Source organism: Oryzias latipes, chromosome 13, assembly GCF_002234675.1.
Source record: "Oryzias latipes chromosome 13, ASM223467v1".
Taxonomy (NCBI): domain Eukaryota; kingdom Metazoa; phylum Chordata; class Actinopteri; order Beloniformes; family Adrianichthyidae; genus Oryzias; species Oryzias latipes.
The window spans coordinates 1,050,908-1,065,863 of NC_019871.2; the positions used below are offsets into that span (position 1 = coordinate 1,050,908).

At 47.3% G+C, this 14,956-nt stretch overlaps 1 protein-coding gene across 3 annotated transcripts in view; it reads right to left on the minus strand.

Moving 5' to 3' along the window:
* LOC101170775 (delta-like protein C) overlaps positions 1 to 14,956 on the minus strand; it is a 62,658-nt gene that overhangs the window by 46,321 nt on the left and 1,381 nt on the right. For 2 of the 3 annotated variants that reach the window (XM_023961694.1, XM_011482159.3), the window contains 4 exons: positions 13,447 to 13,683; positions 13,327 to 13,375; positions 12,749 to 12,997; positions 11,634 to 11,825 (listed from right to left, as the gene is read on the minus strand). In XM_023961694.1, the coding sequence (XP_023817462.1) occupies positions 11,634 to 11,825; positions 12,749 to 12,997; positions 13,327 to 13,375; positions 13,447 to 13,683 (727 nt within the window). Of the gene's footprint in view, positions 1 to 11,633; positions 11,826 to 12,748; positions 12,998 to 13,326; positions 13,376 to 13,446; positions 13,684 to 14,015; positions 14,257 to 14,956 lie in introns of those variants that run through there. The other variant, XM_011482160.3, reaches the window with a different exon arrangement.

The window sequence follows — 14,956 nt, forward strand, 5'->3', positions numbered from 1 at the left end:
CTAAACAAAAAACCCATGAACTCACGTGAACACGCCTGAACACACCTGAAAACACCTGAAAACATGTGAACACACATGTGAACACACCTAAACACGCCTGAACATACCTGAATACACCTGAACATGCCTAGACACACCAAAACACACATGTGAACGCACCTGAACACACATAAACACACATGGGCACACCTGGACACATCTGAACAAACCTGAACACGTGAGCACACATGTGAACACACGTGAACACACCTGGACACACGTGAACACACATGAACAGGTGAACACACCGAACACACATAAACACACGTGAAAACACCTCAAACACATGGACACACCTGAAAATGCCTGAACACACCTAACACACATTAACACATGTGCGCACAAAGATGAACATGTGTGAACACACCTGAACACATGTGAACACGCCTTAACAAACCGAAAACACCTGAACATAGATGAACACGTGAACACACGTGAACACACCTGGACACACCTGAACACATGTGAACACACGCAAACACAGCCTAACACACCAACCACCAAATGCTATGAAATCACTCCAATCAAAAATGATCCCATGTCTTCTGGGCTACTTCTGGAAGATCCATCAGGTGTTCAGCAGATTTATGAGATTTATGTTTTTGAGCAAATCCCTATGGGGGGGGGGGGGGGGGGGGGTTTATAACATGCAGATGAAGGCAGAATCATCCTCTGACCTCATCCTCCCCCTTCAGGTGAGATGTTTACAGGAGTATCACAGGTTTTCTATTGATTTCATGGCTTATATCCTGTAATTGTGGACGTGAATCCAACTTTCCATTCAGCTAATTGTATTCCAACAGCTCAGTGCCTGAAGCTTGCAGACATGTGGGGTCAGGAAGACATGCAGAAGATTTACACACCGTTCACAATAAACTGAAACTAACAGACGACCTCTAGGTGCTTTCACTGGTTTAAGCAGAAGAGAATAGTCGTTTTGGTTACAGATTTTCCAAATAATAATTATATAATGAAAGTAAATAAAATTAATACTCTATTTATCCCACAATGGGGGTGTCACAATGGGGGTGGGGGGGGTGACCCGGGTTAAGAGAGGAGTGTCTGTATCTTCAGAGGAGCCTTTCAGTTCCTTTGAGGGTCAAGCGGACACCTTAAGGGGCGTCCTGAAAATGGAATGTACCATCGTCATGCGTGTGGTAATTGTACTGTGAAGTATTCATAGGGATAATGGAAGTTACACGCATTGATGATGTACAGATGATGCCGTCGTACGGCGTCTTTATGCAACGCTCTAGTCCTTAGTACGGTGTGAATGCTGGCTCCTTACTGACCACATGCATGGAGTGTGCGTGTGATTTCCTCATTTCTAACAGTCAGACAGCAGCAAGGACTGCGCACGTCTCACGAGAACATCACTATGGGATCCTTGTGGAGGACTTTGGAGGTTGAGAAAATGAAAACTCTTTATGACACACCGGCGTCTTCCCTACTTCAGCCTTACTTACCTTCTGTGTTGTGGAAGTGTCCACTATCACCTGTCGCCCACCGCGTGCACGCCTCCACTCAGCGGCCTGATATTTTGTCCGGGTCACCTGTGTGTCCTGTGCAGGTTTTTTTCTTTGGTTGAACCCTGAGCATCAACTCAGAGTTCAGAGTTGATGTTGTGGTTTTCTTTGGTGTTTTCCCGTCTACATTCCATCCTTTAATGAGATCTTTCTGTTCCAACTTCAAGAACGTTCCAGAGAGGCTGAGGTTTGAAACAGAGTGGTCTCTAACAACAGATACGTTTTTACACGACCTCTGTGGCTTTAGGAGACAGTCATTCAGCTTGAGTCGACCACCTCGTCCAGGTATTTTAGGCCCTTCTGAGCGACTGATAACTGGTTTTCTCCATCACCGTGATGGACCTTAAGCAGAACATTCTGACTGTGCCCGCCTGCATCAAACCACTGAGCTGCTGCAGTGTGATTCCCAACCAAGGAACTAACAGGTTTTACAGCCTATCGGCTGAACTAAACGTGAAGCTAGCATGCTACCATGATCAGAAAGGTCACAGAGGATCAGGAGAAACATGGAAAGACTTCCTGCTGCATCCATAGATGTAACCTGACACGGTTTTAAAAAGAAGCCATGAACAGAGATGTTCAGAGGATTTCTGCTCCCAGATGAAGAGAAGATCCATGGAGCGTCGATGAGCCAATGTTTGGGAACATGTTTGTCCACTTCCATCATTCAGAGCATACATGATGCCCCTCACCGGATGAGCAGAATTCCATGGGTTTGGTTGACCTGCAAACGTTTGGAGGCACCAGTGACGTAGAGAAGCTGAGAACAGTTCTGGAGGAGCAAATAGTTTTCCAGGATCTCCATGGTTACCGCAGCAGGACAACGCCAGGCCTTGCAGACTGCATCAGCAAGGCCGAGATCAACTCGTTCCACAATCTACTGCTCTCTATGAGAAGAAGTGGATGTTGGCACCCATGAGGAGTTTTCACCAGGAACAGATTATTCTGAAAATCACCAACAGTTTTGTTCATAAAAACCACCAATTATGCCATTTCTGTAATAAAATACAGAATTATTTTTTTCTAAATGGAAGGAAATGCAGAGGTTTGTGGATCAGAGCTGTACACTCATGATCCTTGATCTACCAGCTGCTCAAGAGGACCAGGTGGGATCAGGGAGGACCAGGTAGGACCGGGGAAGAGTAGGTAGGACTAGGAAGGACCAGGGAGGACCAAGGAGGACCAAGGAGGAGCTGGGAGAACCAGGGAGAACCAAGGAGGACCAGGGAGGACCAGGGAGAACCAGGGAGAACCAAGTAGGACCAGGGGGAGCAGGGAGAACCAAGGAGGACCAGGGAGAGCAGGGAGGACCAAGGAGGACCAAGGAGGAGCAGGTAAGACGAGGGAGGAGCAGGGAGGAGCAGGGAGGACCAAGGAGGACCAGGGAGGACCAAGGATGACCAGGGATGACCAAGGAGGACCAGGGAGAACCAAGGAGGACCAGGGAAGACCAAGGAGGACCAGGGAGAACCAAGGAGGACCAAGGAGAACCAGGGAGGACCAAGGAGGACCAGGGAAGACCAAGGAGGACCAGGGAGGACCAAGGAGGACCAGGGAAGACCAAGGAGGACCAGGGAGGACCAAGGATGACCAGGGATGACCAAGGAGGACCAGGGAGAACCAAGGAGGACCAGGGAAGACCAAGGAGGACCAGGGAGAACCAAGGAGGACCAAGGAGAACCAGGGAGGAGCAGGTAAGACCAGGGAGGAGCAGGGAGGACCAGGGAGGACCAAGGATGACCAGGGATGACCAAGGAGGACCAGGGAGAACCAAGGAGGACCAGGGAAGACCAAGGAGGACCAGGGAGAACCAAGGAGGACCAAGGAGAACCAGGGAGGACCAAGGAGGACCAGGGAAGACCAAGGAGGACCAGGGAGGACCAAGGAGGACCAGGGGGGACCAAGGAGGACCAGGGAAGACCAAGGAGGACCAGGGAGAACCAAGGAGGACCAAGGAGAACCAGGGAGGACCAAGGAGGACCAGGGAGAACCAAGGAGGACCAGGGAAGACCAAGGAGGACCAGGGAGAACCAAGGAGGACCAAGGAGAACCAGGGAGGACCAAGGAGGACCAGGGAAGACCAAGGAGGACCAGGGAGGACCAAGGAGGACCAGGGAAGACCAAGGAGGACCAGGGAGGACCAAGGATGACCAGGGATGACCAAGGAGGACCAGGGAGAACCAAGGAGGACCAGGGAAGACCAAGGAGGACCAGGGAGGACCAAGGAGGACCAGGGAAGACCAAGGAAGACCAGGGAGAACCAAGGAGGACCAGGGAGAACCAAGGAGGACCAAGGAGAACCAGGGAGGACCAAGGAGAACCAGGGAGGACCAAGGAGGACCAGGGAAGACCAAGGAGGACCAGGGAGGACCAAGGAGGACCAGGGTGGACCAAGGAGGACCAGGGTGGACCAAGGAGGACCAGGGAAGACCAAGGAGGACCAGGGAGAACCAAGGAGGACCAAGGAGGACCAGGGAGGACCAAGGAGGACCAGGGTGGACCAAGGAGGACCAGGGAAGACCAAGTAGAACCAGGGAGGACCAAGGAGGACCAGGGAGGAACGAAGAAGTTACATTCTAATAATTACCCACGACAAGCGAGATCCCTAAAGATTAATCTTTAGTTTTTTACAATAGTTGGTTTAAGGAAGTGAAACTCCTCACTACACACTCTATAGACTTTTCTCAAACATTTTCACACTTTTCTCTCAAAGTTCAAATCTTCATATAAAAAAAAGTCAAGGATTATAGAATGTAAACAAAAAGCTCATCGTTATCAAAGGTTTATGTAAATGTGACAAACTGAAAGTAATCTATAGGAGATACGGCACGGAGGAGATTGATTGACAGAACTCTTCAGCCAATCAGGACACTGAACAAAATTCCATCTTTAAAAAAAAAACAGAAAAATGGCACTAAAATGAATCTGCAAGAGATGAACCGCAAAACAGCGACGGACAACTTTTATGCTAAAACCTAAGATTTAGCCTTTAACCCTTGTGCTATTTTAGATGACCCCCCCCCCCCTTCCATTGACGTGTTCTCCCTACCATGACAAAGGTGGATAAAGGTGGAAAGATTTCATGTAATCCATGGACACCAGTGAAGATCACAAATCATTGAAGAAAAAAGGTTCAGAGCACTGTCTAGTGGGTCTAGATGACCCCACTCCCAATGTTAAAGTGCCTAGGATAGCACAAGGGTTACAGGGCCTATGTCCTGCTTTTCTGAAGTCTTTCAGAGTAAACTACATCCAAGCATATGATCATATATTACCTTTGCCACACTAAATTATTCTTTTATGAAATACTGTTTTTTTTTGCAGCTCATTTTGCTGCCCATAAGTAAGATGACTTGAACTCTGAGGCTCCGCCTTTCGCTTCTAATGGGTGCCACCCACTTCATTATAACAATAAAATTGATTAATCAATTTTTGAAGATGGTTAAAAGATTGATCTCTAATTAAATCACCTCACTTCCCCCAAAGATTAATGGATGTTTTTACTAATGAAAAATAATTTTCTGAAACAGTGTTATGCCTATTATTTTACTGATATAGTGTTTTTTTAATTATAGTCATGATTTTTCTAATTAATATAATCTAAATATATTTTAGATAACTGATCTTTCTAAAATAGTTAATTATTATTTTCCATCATAATTTAGGTAATTCATCTTTGTCATGTGATTATTGATTCTTAGATTCTTAATTCTGTCTGATTTCAGTTAGGAACCGGATAATAATAAATCATGTAATAAAATGATTACGGTAGAACAGGATTATATAAATTCACTTCCTTCCATCCCTTTCAAGCAATATCTGATTAAATGTCTAATTATCCTAAGTTTATACGTCTCTGTATGAATGTATAACTGATGATTGTAATGTCTGGTGCATTATTTTTGTTTTATTGCTTAAAATCAACTGTTTCAAATCAAATGAAATCAAAATTAAGAACTCAAAAAGTTGATTTAGCGTGGTATAGAATCCAGTGTTGACAGTGTTTGAAGTACAACAACTCATCAACTATTTATTTAACATCATTCTGATGCTGAAGCCGCTTTTCTCAGCTTCATCCACCATCCCAAAAAGGTTGATTGCATAAACGCACAACAAGTTAGGGTAACTAGAGCGCACGTGTTGTTTCCGGTTGTCAGTGACAGCTCCGGTATGAAAGGGTTAAGAGTGAAAGCTGCCAAACTAAACAGGAGAGGCTAAAATATGAGAAGACAGAAACAAGAAGAATTGAGAAAGTGAGCAGCAAAGCAGCTGAAACCGCTCAGAGGAAAAATGAAGAGATGGATGCATGCAGCAATGCTCATATTTGACAAAAAAGATTCGTTTTTTAAAACAGCCAACAGGTTTGGGCTTGAAGCCATCACATCTGACCCACACTGGGCAAACCCCCCCAATCCAGGTCCTTCAGATCCTCCATCCTGTCCGGATTCCAGCCCTCATTTGTTCTGTTTGCTGCTGCTGATCAGACTCTGGTGTTCTCACAGTCTGAATGACCAAACACACCTGACAGGTGATCAGCAGCCACCAGGGAGGGAGGGCGGGACCCTGCCAGGTCTCCCTTAAAAAAGAGAGATCTGATCTCAATGGGACTACGTGGTAAAATAAAGGTAAATGGTAAATGGTAAATGGCGTAAACTTATATAGCGCCTTTCTTCCTACAAGGACAAAGCGCTTTACAGTCACAGACCCATTCACCCAGTCACACACACATTCACACACTGGTGGTCGCTCCGCTGCCAAACACAGGCGCCCGCCTACCACCAGAGGCAAGGTGGGGTTCAGTGTCTTGCCCAAGGACACTTCGACTCATGGGCGTGCAAGGCGGGAATCGAACCTGCAACCTTACGATCATGGGACGACCGCCCTACCGCTGCACCACGGCAGAAAAAAGAAAAGGCGGGAATTAGGGTTGGACCCACATTCAATTCAGTTCTGTTCTATTTGTATAGCCCAACATTAAAACACGGTTGTCTGAACTGGCTTCACACCGAGGATTCACAGGAGAGCCCGAAGGCTTCAAGAACGGAGATAAAACGGTCAATATTCCAAAAAAGTGAGAAATCTGAAACGGAAGCACCATGAAGAACCAGAAGACTGTGGACGCATCGCAGTGTTCAAACTGGGTTGTGAAGGGTCCTCATCAGTTTCTGGAAGCAGAATTTAGGAACTGGAGTTTGACATTTTCTGAAAAAAATCGAATATCTTGAAGAAAAAAACCACAACAACAAACTGAAGCAGGAAGTCTGGGATCTCCTGATGATTGTCATTCCAAAGTCAATCTGCAAATATCTGATTACTCCCAAGAGGAGGATTTATAAGACAGAAAGTACCTTAAGAAACTCACTAAAACACAAGAGAAGTGAATGTGTGTTAAACCTAAACCACCGGCTTTATGCTTTATGACCCCGTCTGATGGTAATTTAAGATGAAAAGCAGTGACCAGTATCTAAATCGTCTTTATTGCCTTACGTAAGCTAGTGATGAGTGACGCTGACATGAGAGATGGATGGATGGAGTGATGGTCTTGGAGTAAAAGGATTTGGATTTTTGGTGATGACAAACATGAACAACACGTCGCTGAGTTTGACAACAATTTTTACCGTATAAAACATAAAATGTATACAGGAAGTCTGAAAAAATGTCAAACAGGTTTTGTGAGTAACTTTAAAGAGTGAAAGGTGTTCCATAGAATCATTCCATATCCACTGAAACATCTCCAGCCTTCATTTCTTGTTGTTCTGGTTGAATGAAAACCAGAAAATCTGATGCTTGTGGAAACTCTTCTGATGATGTCAGAACCCTGATCTGCCAGCAAGCTCAGAACATCTGCAGAGGCTTCTCCTTCAACGGTCTCAGTCTGGATCAGAAGCTGAACCAAACCGACGTCCCAGGTGTCCAGAGGACCGTCGTCTGCAGACTTCAGAAGCAGGAAAAGACCCAGAAGGTGGATGTTGAACCGGCTGCTTGTTCACTGAGGGCTGCATCGATGCAGTCAACAGCACACCAAGATGAAAGCCTGTTCCAGGAACAGGAAGAAGTGCAGCTTTGGGAGGACTGTCCACAGAAATCCTTTCAGGAATTCTCAGGAGGACTGACATGAGGCCGAAGTCAGAACCTCAAGAACCTCAAGAACCATCCAGAACCTCCAGAACCTCCACACACAGACCGACGGTAGACGTTGGATTCAGCTCATATCGTATCCGCCCAAAGTGCTTCATGGTACCACACGTTCACTCACTGATGACAGCGCCACCGCCATGCACATCGCCAACCTGTACCCACTAAGAACAATGCTGGGTTCAGGGTCTTTCCCAAGGACACTTTGGCACAAGGGCGGGCAATATGAGAACTAAACCTGGGATCTACCAACCAGAGGTCAACCGCTCTACCTCTGCACCAAAGCTGCTAATGTGGTTTGGATTTTTGGGGCACCTAGACGTATCTGTGCTTTTTCAAATCTCCTGCAAGCAGTGGGTCCAACAGGGAGTGATCCCTTTGTTTCCCTTTGGGCTGGGGATGACTGGGGCTGACTGGGGCCCGTGGGAAGAGCCCACCCACCCACCCACCAAGCACTCGCCTGTGAACCCCAGCCTCGGGCATGACTTCATTGTTGGGAACTGGTAATCAGATCTCGTTGAAGGCTACCATGTGTGATGATGCTGTAAACCAATCAGATAAATAGAAGAGGTCAGCTGCAGGAAGACAGTCTCTGTGTGTGAATGAGAGGAACTGAGGTGGAACCGTGAGGTTACAGGAAGACTTTAGTCCAGAACAACAGAGAGTGTGAAAGAGGTGAAGCAGATTGGAACAGGAGGGCGGTTTCAGGTGAGGTGCAGCAGACTGTGAGGACAGCAGCCATGTTGTTGGTTCAGAGGCTCTGATGCAGAGACAGAAGGCAGCGGATGAAGATGCTGAGGTTCTCTTTGGGACCAGGATGGATCAGGAATGAATCCATCAGAGGAACAGACCACGGTAGATGTTCTGGAGATCCATGCAGGGAAGCAGATGGAGACGTTTGGACACGCTGAGAGGAGGAACAATGATGGTGAAAGGATGCTGAGGTTGGAGCTACTAGAAAGCAGGAAGACCAAAGAGGAGATTCATGGATGCAGAGAAGGAGGACATGTGGATGGTTGGTATGAGAAGGTGAGATGGAGGAATATGTTCACTGTGGCGCCCCCTAAAGGCAGCAGCCAAGAGAAAAGAAAAAGGATTCAAGTGTTTCCAAATATTCCAACCTAAGATTTAGGAGGAAACCTTTGTCCCTGCAAAACTCAACGGTAAAGATCTTTCTGCACATGCTCTGTAACGGGAATCTTTGGATGTGGGGGCCACAGCCCCGTTAAATTCAGATCACAGATTGAGTCCCGGACCCAAAGGTCTTAATGTGGACTGAGAAGCTGCAGCGGGAAAACAGTCGGAAGCTGAACTTACAACGAAAAATCCGTTTAGCCCCAAAGTATCAACAACAAACAAAGAAACCTCAGGGGTGGGATCCTCCCCCAGGACGGACAGGCGATTTGGCTGTCTAATAATAAATATAATAAATGTTATTATTATTACAGGCGATGTCTATGAGCTTACAGGGCTAATAGATTGTTTGTTCTGCTTTATAGTGAGCAGTTGGATAAATAAAAGGCAGTATGAAGCTGAAGTTGTCACAAAGCTGCTCCTCTAAACCAGAGTTAAAGGCGGCCAGGAGCCTGCTGAAAAAACGTACAGTTTGAGTTTAAGTGACGCTACAGCCAAAGTGGGATTACTTCTTCTGCTTCCACTCCCACTCTGATCATCTTTTGATCTATTTCCAAACTCTTCCCATCTCTTAATTTTAATTATGTCATTGTTTACTCAAATCCAAAAACTCTACCCCCACTTCCCGTCATCCATCTGTCTACATGCTCTCCCACTAGCTTACAGCCCCTCACACCCCCAAGCGAACATTAGCGGTGGAACAAAAACGGAGAGCAGTATCAGATCTATCCAGTTTAGATCCAGATTCCAGGAAAACAAAGACGTTGGTGGATCTATTTGTCTGCAGGTGGATGATCAGAAAGGGGCGGAACAAGGACGTTGTGGCCCCGCCCAGCGCATTTTCTATGTCACAAATACGATCTTTTTCAAATAGTCTTTTCATCTGCTCCTGATTCACAACGATTTGATTATAGAAATACTCAGAAATGCAGTTTTAATCGTAATTTTTCTCCATTGCGATAAAAGGACAACAACACCGTTTTTATTGGAGTGGGTTTCTAACGTTTGTACAATATAAATGAGATGAACTGCAATTCCTAAAGAAAAGGGCAGCAGATTTCTGTCCCCACGTAAACTATCATAAGAAAGTCTCTGAATTAAAGCCTCAGAATGAAGCCGTAAAAGACGGTCAGTGTTACTCTACAGCTTCACTCTTCTGGTTTTTGGGGGAAAAGGTCAGACGAATTCATTGATTCATTCTAGTGCTGGTGTGCCCAAATGGAGGAAGGCTGAGAGGGTCTGCTTTGGGGCTGAAGGGGGTCAAAGTTGGTGCTTCTGCATATAAGACACCACGATTACGCAAGACATGGTCTGTTGATCGGACAGAGGAAGAACCATCCGGGGAGCTCAGGGAGCCGCTCTCTCCTTCAGGGGGAGGTGATTCGGCGCCACCGGCATCAGCGAGAGCCGTGCTGGTTCTGATGGTCTCCATCAAGATAACAGACTCCAAGAAGAGAAGCCAGAAATTCAGAAGCTGGAAGGACGCTTCAAGAACAAAAGGCAAGAGCGATTGTGGGCGTGGCTTCGATAAGAGGACAGACGGTAACATACGCTTTATGACTTGACAGAAGAAGAAAAATCACATACAAAAGGTTTTGAGTGGATGGCCAAGGATCTAATCTGGGTGTGCACTATTGCCCCGTACTGTCTCTGACCCCGCCCCATAGGATGCCGCTCATGTGCCAGCATAGCCGTCGCTCCATCCTGCTCCTCTGCTCGCTACGCTGAGTTGTTAGAGATCCGGTTTCAATTCAGCATACAAAGGTAGTAAAGTAGTATACAAGTATACACCATTTACCATTTTATCCTACAAAGTATACTCGAGTATAAGTTAGTATAGTATAGCATAGCATAGTGTAGCATAGTATAGCATACATAATATTGTATAGTGTGGTAAAGTACAACACAATATAGTATACTGTGGTACAATATAACATGGTATAGTATAGTATTGCACAGTAAAGTAAACTTCAAGTATACTTTCTCACTTTTACTATAGACTAAGTTTACTTGTAGTTTACTTAAATAAACCCGTTTTAGCTAAGGCTCCTTCTACAAGAACATCCTGGTGTGAGGGGCAGAAATCCTGTGTTAGCGTTTGTATGCTGATGTCTACGGCTATAAAAATGCTTTGTCAGCTATACGGTAAAAAAACTTGTGGTACTTTTTACCATTTGCTGACGTTCACAGAAAACAGAAATATAACAATTAGTCTGAATTTATGGAAATTCTAGTCAAATCAGAAAAGAAATTTCAAATAAGAAACATGTAGATTAAAGTTAAACAGTTCAAATAGACGAGAGGATGATCTTTAGAATATAGAAATGTAAAAATTAGACCTAAATCGTCCGAAAAGCCAAACCGACTAAAATCTCTAAAGGTAGCAGGTAATGCTAACATGTTCAAGCAATTTTCTTGGAAAATGTGTGTGTTGGTAAATTATGGGCATAATATTTAACCTGCATTTATACTCTGGTAAAGAAGAATGTAAACATTTCAGTTATGTGCCGTTAAACCGCATGAAAGAAACAAAACCAAAGTTTTGATCTGTTTCCTTCTTTTTAGCTCCATCCATTGATTTTCTTTAAAAATAAAACAAAACTGAAAGAAAAAACATAAATAAATATGAAATAAAAGCGTTAAAGTCCTTTTTTGGTTTTAAACTGAGTGTGTATTTAAATAAACCCCTCCCTGACCTCTGCAGGGAAACCTCTGGATGTTTGTCAGTTTTCTGACTTTTGGACCGTTCTTCACGTCCGGCTGTGGTCTGAACGGACCAGCCCGCCTGTCTCCACCCACCTTGGTTGCATAACAGCCCCCCCCAGCCCTCCTTGCAGTTGCACTGCCAAGGCAGCTGGCAGGTCCCGTGGATGCAGCCCGGGTAGAGGGCGCATTCGTCGCAGAGCTTCCCCCGCCAGCCCTGCCGGCACAGGCACTGGCCGGGGGACGTGCAGAAGCCGTGCTCCTCGCTGCACCCCGCCGCACAGATGGCTGATGGGAGGAGGAAGACAGGGAAAGGGAGAAAGGGGGAGAGAAGATTACTACAAGTGCATGTTTATGCGCGTCTCACATTTCTGCCCCCCCATCAGAACACCTCCCCTACAAGTGCTTGTTAAGACCGAACGAAGCAGCTGCCGCTCACAACAAAAGCAACACATGCCGTCTCCTTTCACGCAAGGCAGCACACATTAAGCTCCAGCGCGTGTCCCTGCTCCGGCATCAGGCCGGGGGCCAGCCGGGAGCCCGCCGGGGGCCCATTGTTGATCTCAAAACAAAAGGGAGACCTCAGAGCCAAACACACGCCGGAGACGACAGAAGCTCCCAGAAGCGCCCGCCGCAGCTACCAGGGAGGCGGCAGCATCCGCAACAGCAAAAAGTGAGGCGCCGGGGGGTCCTAGACTTTCACGGCCCCCTCTCGTCTCAGGGATAAAAACAGCGAAGGAGCAGGAGGAGGAGGAGGAGGAGGAGGAGGAGGTCCCTCTACAGGCAGGAGTAACCTCTGGATTATGTCCAAACAGGAGGTTCCTTGATGATGTTTGTTGTTGATGTTTTTGCCTACAGTCCCTCCTGCGTCCCAATTCAAACCTGGGCGGGGGGGGGGGGGGGGGGGGGGCATTAGGAAATTCTGAATCCTCTGAATGATTGATTGATTGATTGATTGATTCTGCTCACACGTCCGTTTGATTAAATAAAGATTTCCTTTTTGAATTTCTAAAGTGAAGAGAAAGCCGCTGATTTCCTCAGAACTGAAGCTGTCGTTCAAAATGGATTTCACATCAAAAACTAACAAAAAAATGGTTTTGTTTGATTTTGAAGGGAGTAACTTTAACAGAAACTGAACCCGTTGAACTCGATGTCAGATCTTCTAATCCGGTTGAACATGAAAGGAATCCCTAATTCCGGCGCGCACTCACACTGCGAGCAGTACTCCCCCCTCCAGCCCTCCATGCAGTGCCGGCGGCCCTCCTCGTCGCAGACGAAGTGGCCGTGGGTGTCGTTGCGCGGCCGGCAGAAGGTCGAGCAGGTCTCGCCGTGGTAGAACCTGTCGCAGATCACGCGGTAGGAGTAATGCAGCTCCGTCTGGTTCTCCGTCTCGGACCACTCCTGCCCCACGCTGAGGGTGCGGCGGGTCGCTGTCCAGCTCAGGAGGCTGCTTGGAGTTTCTGGATGAGGAGCAAAAATGTGTTGCTTACTTTGAACAGGTGCAAACATGTTTGAGCCAGAAAAAAAGGAATTTGGGATAAAATGTAATTCATTTGCTTTCAATGTAAAAGTCATTCATTTATAAAAGTTCAAAAATTAAAAAAAACTTCTTTAAGCCCACCCCTCCTCAGAAACATAAAAAGTCACGTGTCCTTTGTCTTCTTTTGTCATGAAGTCTCTGTTTGGATCATTTGTTTTGATCCGCTGTCAGAACAGCAGAACCTGAGAACTTGGACCCCCAGCGACTTCTGTCGCCACCTAGCGGTGAGAGTGGGAACTGCGCAGTTACCTGCGGACTCCGCCGCGCTCCAGGCTTCCAGGATCAGAGCGACGCTTCCCTGAGGTTCGGGAGAAAACGTCATCAGTCAGGTCAAACGTTCCTCCACCGCGAGGGATTTCCGTCACTTACCGGCCACTTGTACAAGAACGGCACCCTGACGGTCGCGCTCCCGGGGATGGAGTTCACACCAATGACTTCCGAGCTCGCGTTCCCGTACGTGCACGGCGTCCCCGGGTTGGACACATGCTGCACGTGCTTCAGGCACAGCCGGAAAAAGACCCGGCAGTCCCCCGGCTGAAGGGGGCAGAGCGGGGGCGCGCTGATGAAGGAGACGATCTTCAGCTCGAAGACTCCCGAAGACAGAGCCTGAGGAGCGCACGCGCACACAAACAAACACATGGAAAGTGAGGCCGGATGAAAGAAAAGCCACAGGTCTATTTCTCAAAAGCGTTGAAATGCATTAATTTGAAGGAAACGTGCAGCCTCTGCGCACGCGCATGTGTTACCCCGACCCGTGCACTGCATCTTCCACAACTTTCAAATCCACAAAGGTTCAAATCCATTTCATGGAGCCACAGGATGAGCCCAGCGAGCCGTGCGTAAAAGCGCACGGATTCCAAGTCTCCGCGCGCATGCACCATTCACCTCAATAAAACACCGCAGTTTTAGGTTAACGGGAGCGCGTGCTCAGTACTCACCGCACGCGCCGAGACATACAGCAGAAGACACGGCAGCAAGAAGCGCGCCATCGCGGAGCGCGCCGCGCGTCACAGGAAGCTCTATCAGTGCGTAAAATCCTAACTGCTCGCCTTCAGAGGACACGAACGGAACCGGTGACCCGCTGCGGGACAGACAGAGCCGCTTCACTGATGCAGTCAGCGCGTGTCCTGATGTGTACTAACGGAGAGGATGCGGCTGAACTCTGGACTGACGCGGCAGCGGCGGCACCTCCGGTTTATATGCAGATGGAGGTGGGGGGAGGAGGGGAGGAGCTTCTGGGCTGCAATAAAAGCAAAAGGGGGGGGGGGCAGGAGGAGGCGGGACGCGCGCGTGCGGGCGGAGGATTTCCTTCAAACTGATTGCGTGTCCTCCTGCGGGGAAGATGTTTTCATATCATTTATGGCCGAATGTGAAAGAAAAAAAGATTCTTTTGTAATTTCCAGAATCTTTTTATTTTTACTGCTTCGAGTCCGAAGAGACTTTTCTGTTTCATGTTTGATCATGAGAGCTGCAGGAGTTTTGTGTCTCCATCAGTCAGATCTGAGAACATCAGAGCTCGGGTCTCCTCACTGCTCCTCCTCCTCCTCCTCCTAACGTCTTCATGGTTCCTGCTTCTTCAGATTCACACTGTGGCTGGTTGGTTCTCCTTCAAACACACGGAGCCTCCAGAACCTCCTCCCTCTGGAAAGTCTGTGCGCGTTCCAGAGGAGAACAGAGAGGAGAACCAACGTCCTCCTGTTTGCTCCAAACCAGAGTTTAGGTGAGCGTTTACACCTGCAGCCCCAGATCTGGACCAGACCAGGTGAACATCTCAGTCCAGGCTCAGAGTTCTCTCTCTTGGGGTTTAAGATCCCGGTTTTCACGGACATCTGTGGAACAGGAGAAGGAGCGGGTCTTCACACCTCCTATTTCTCACATG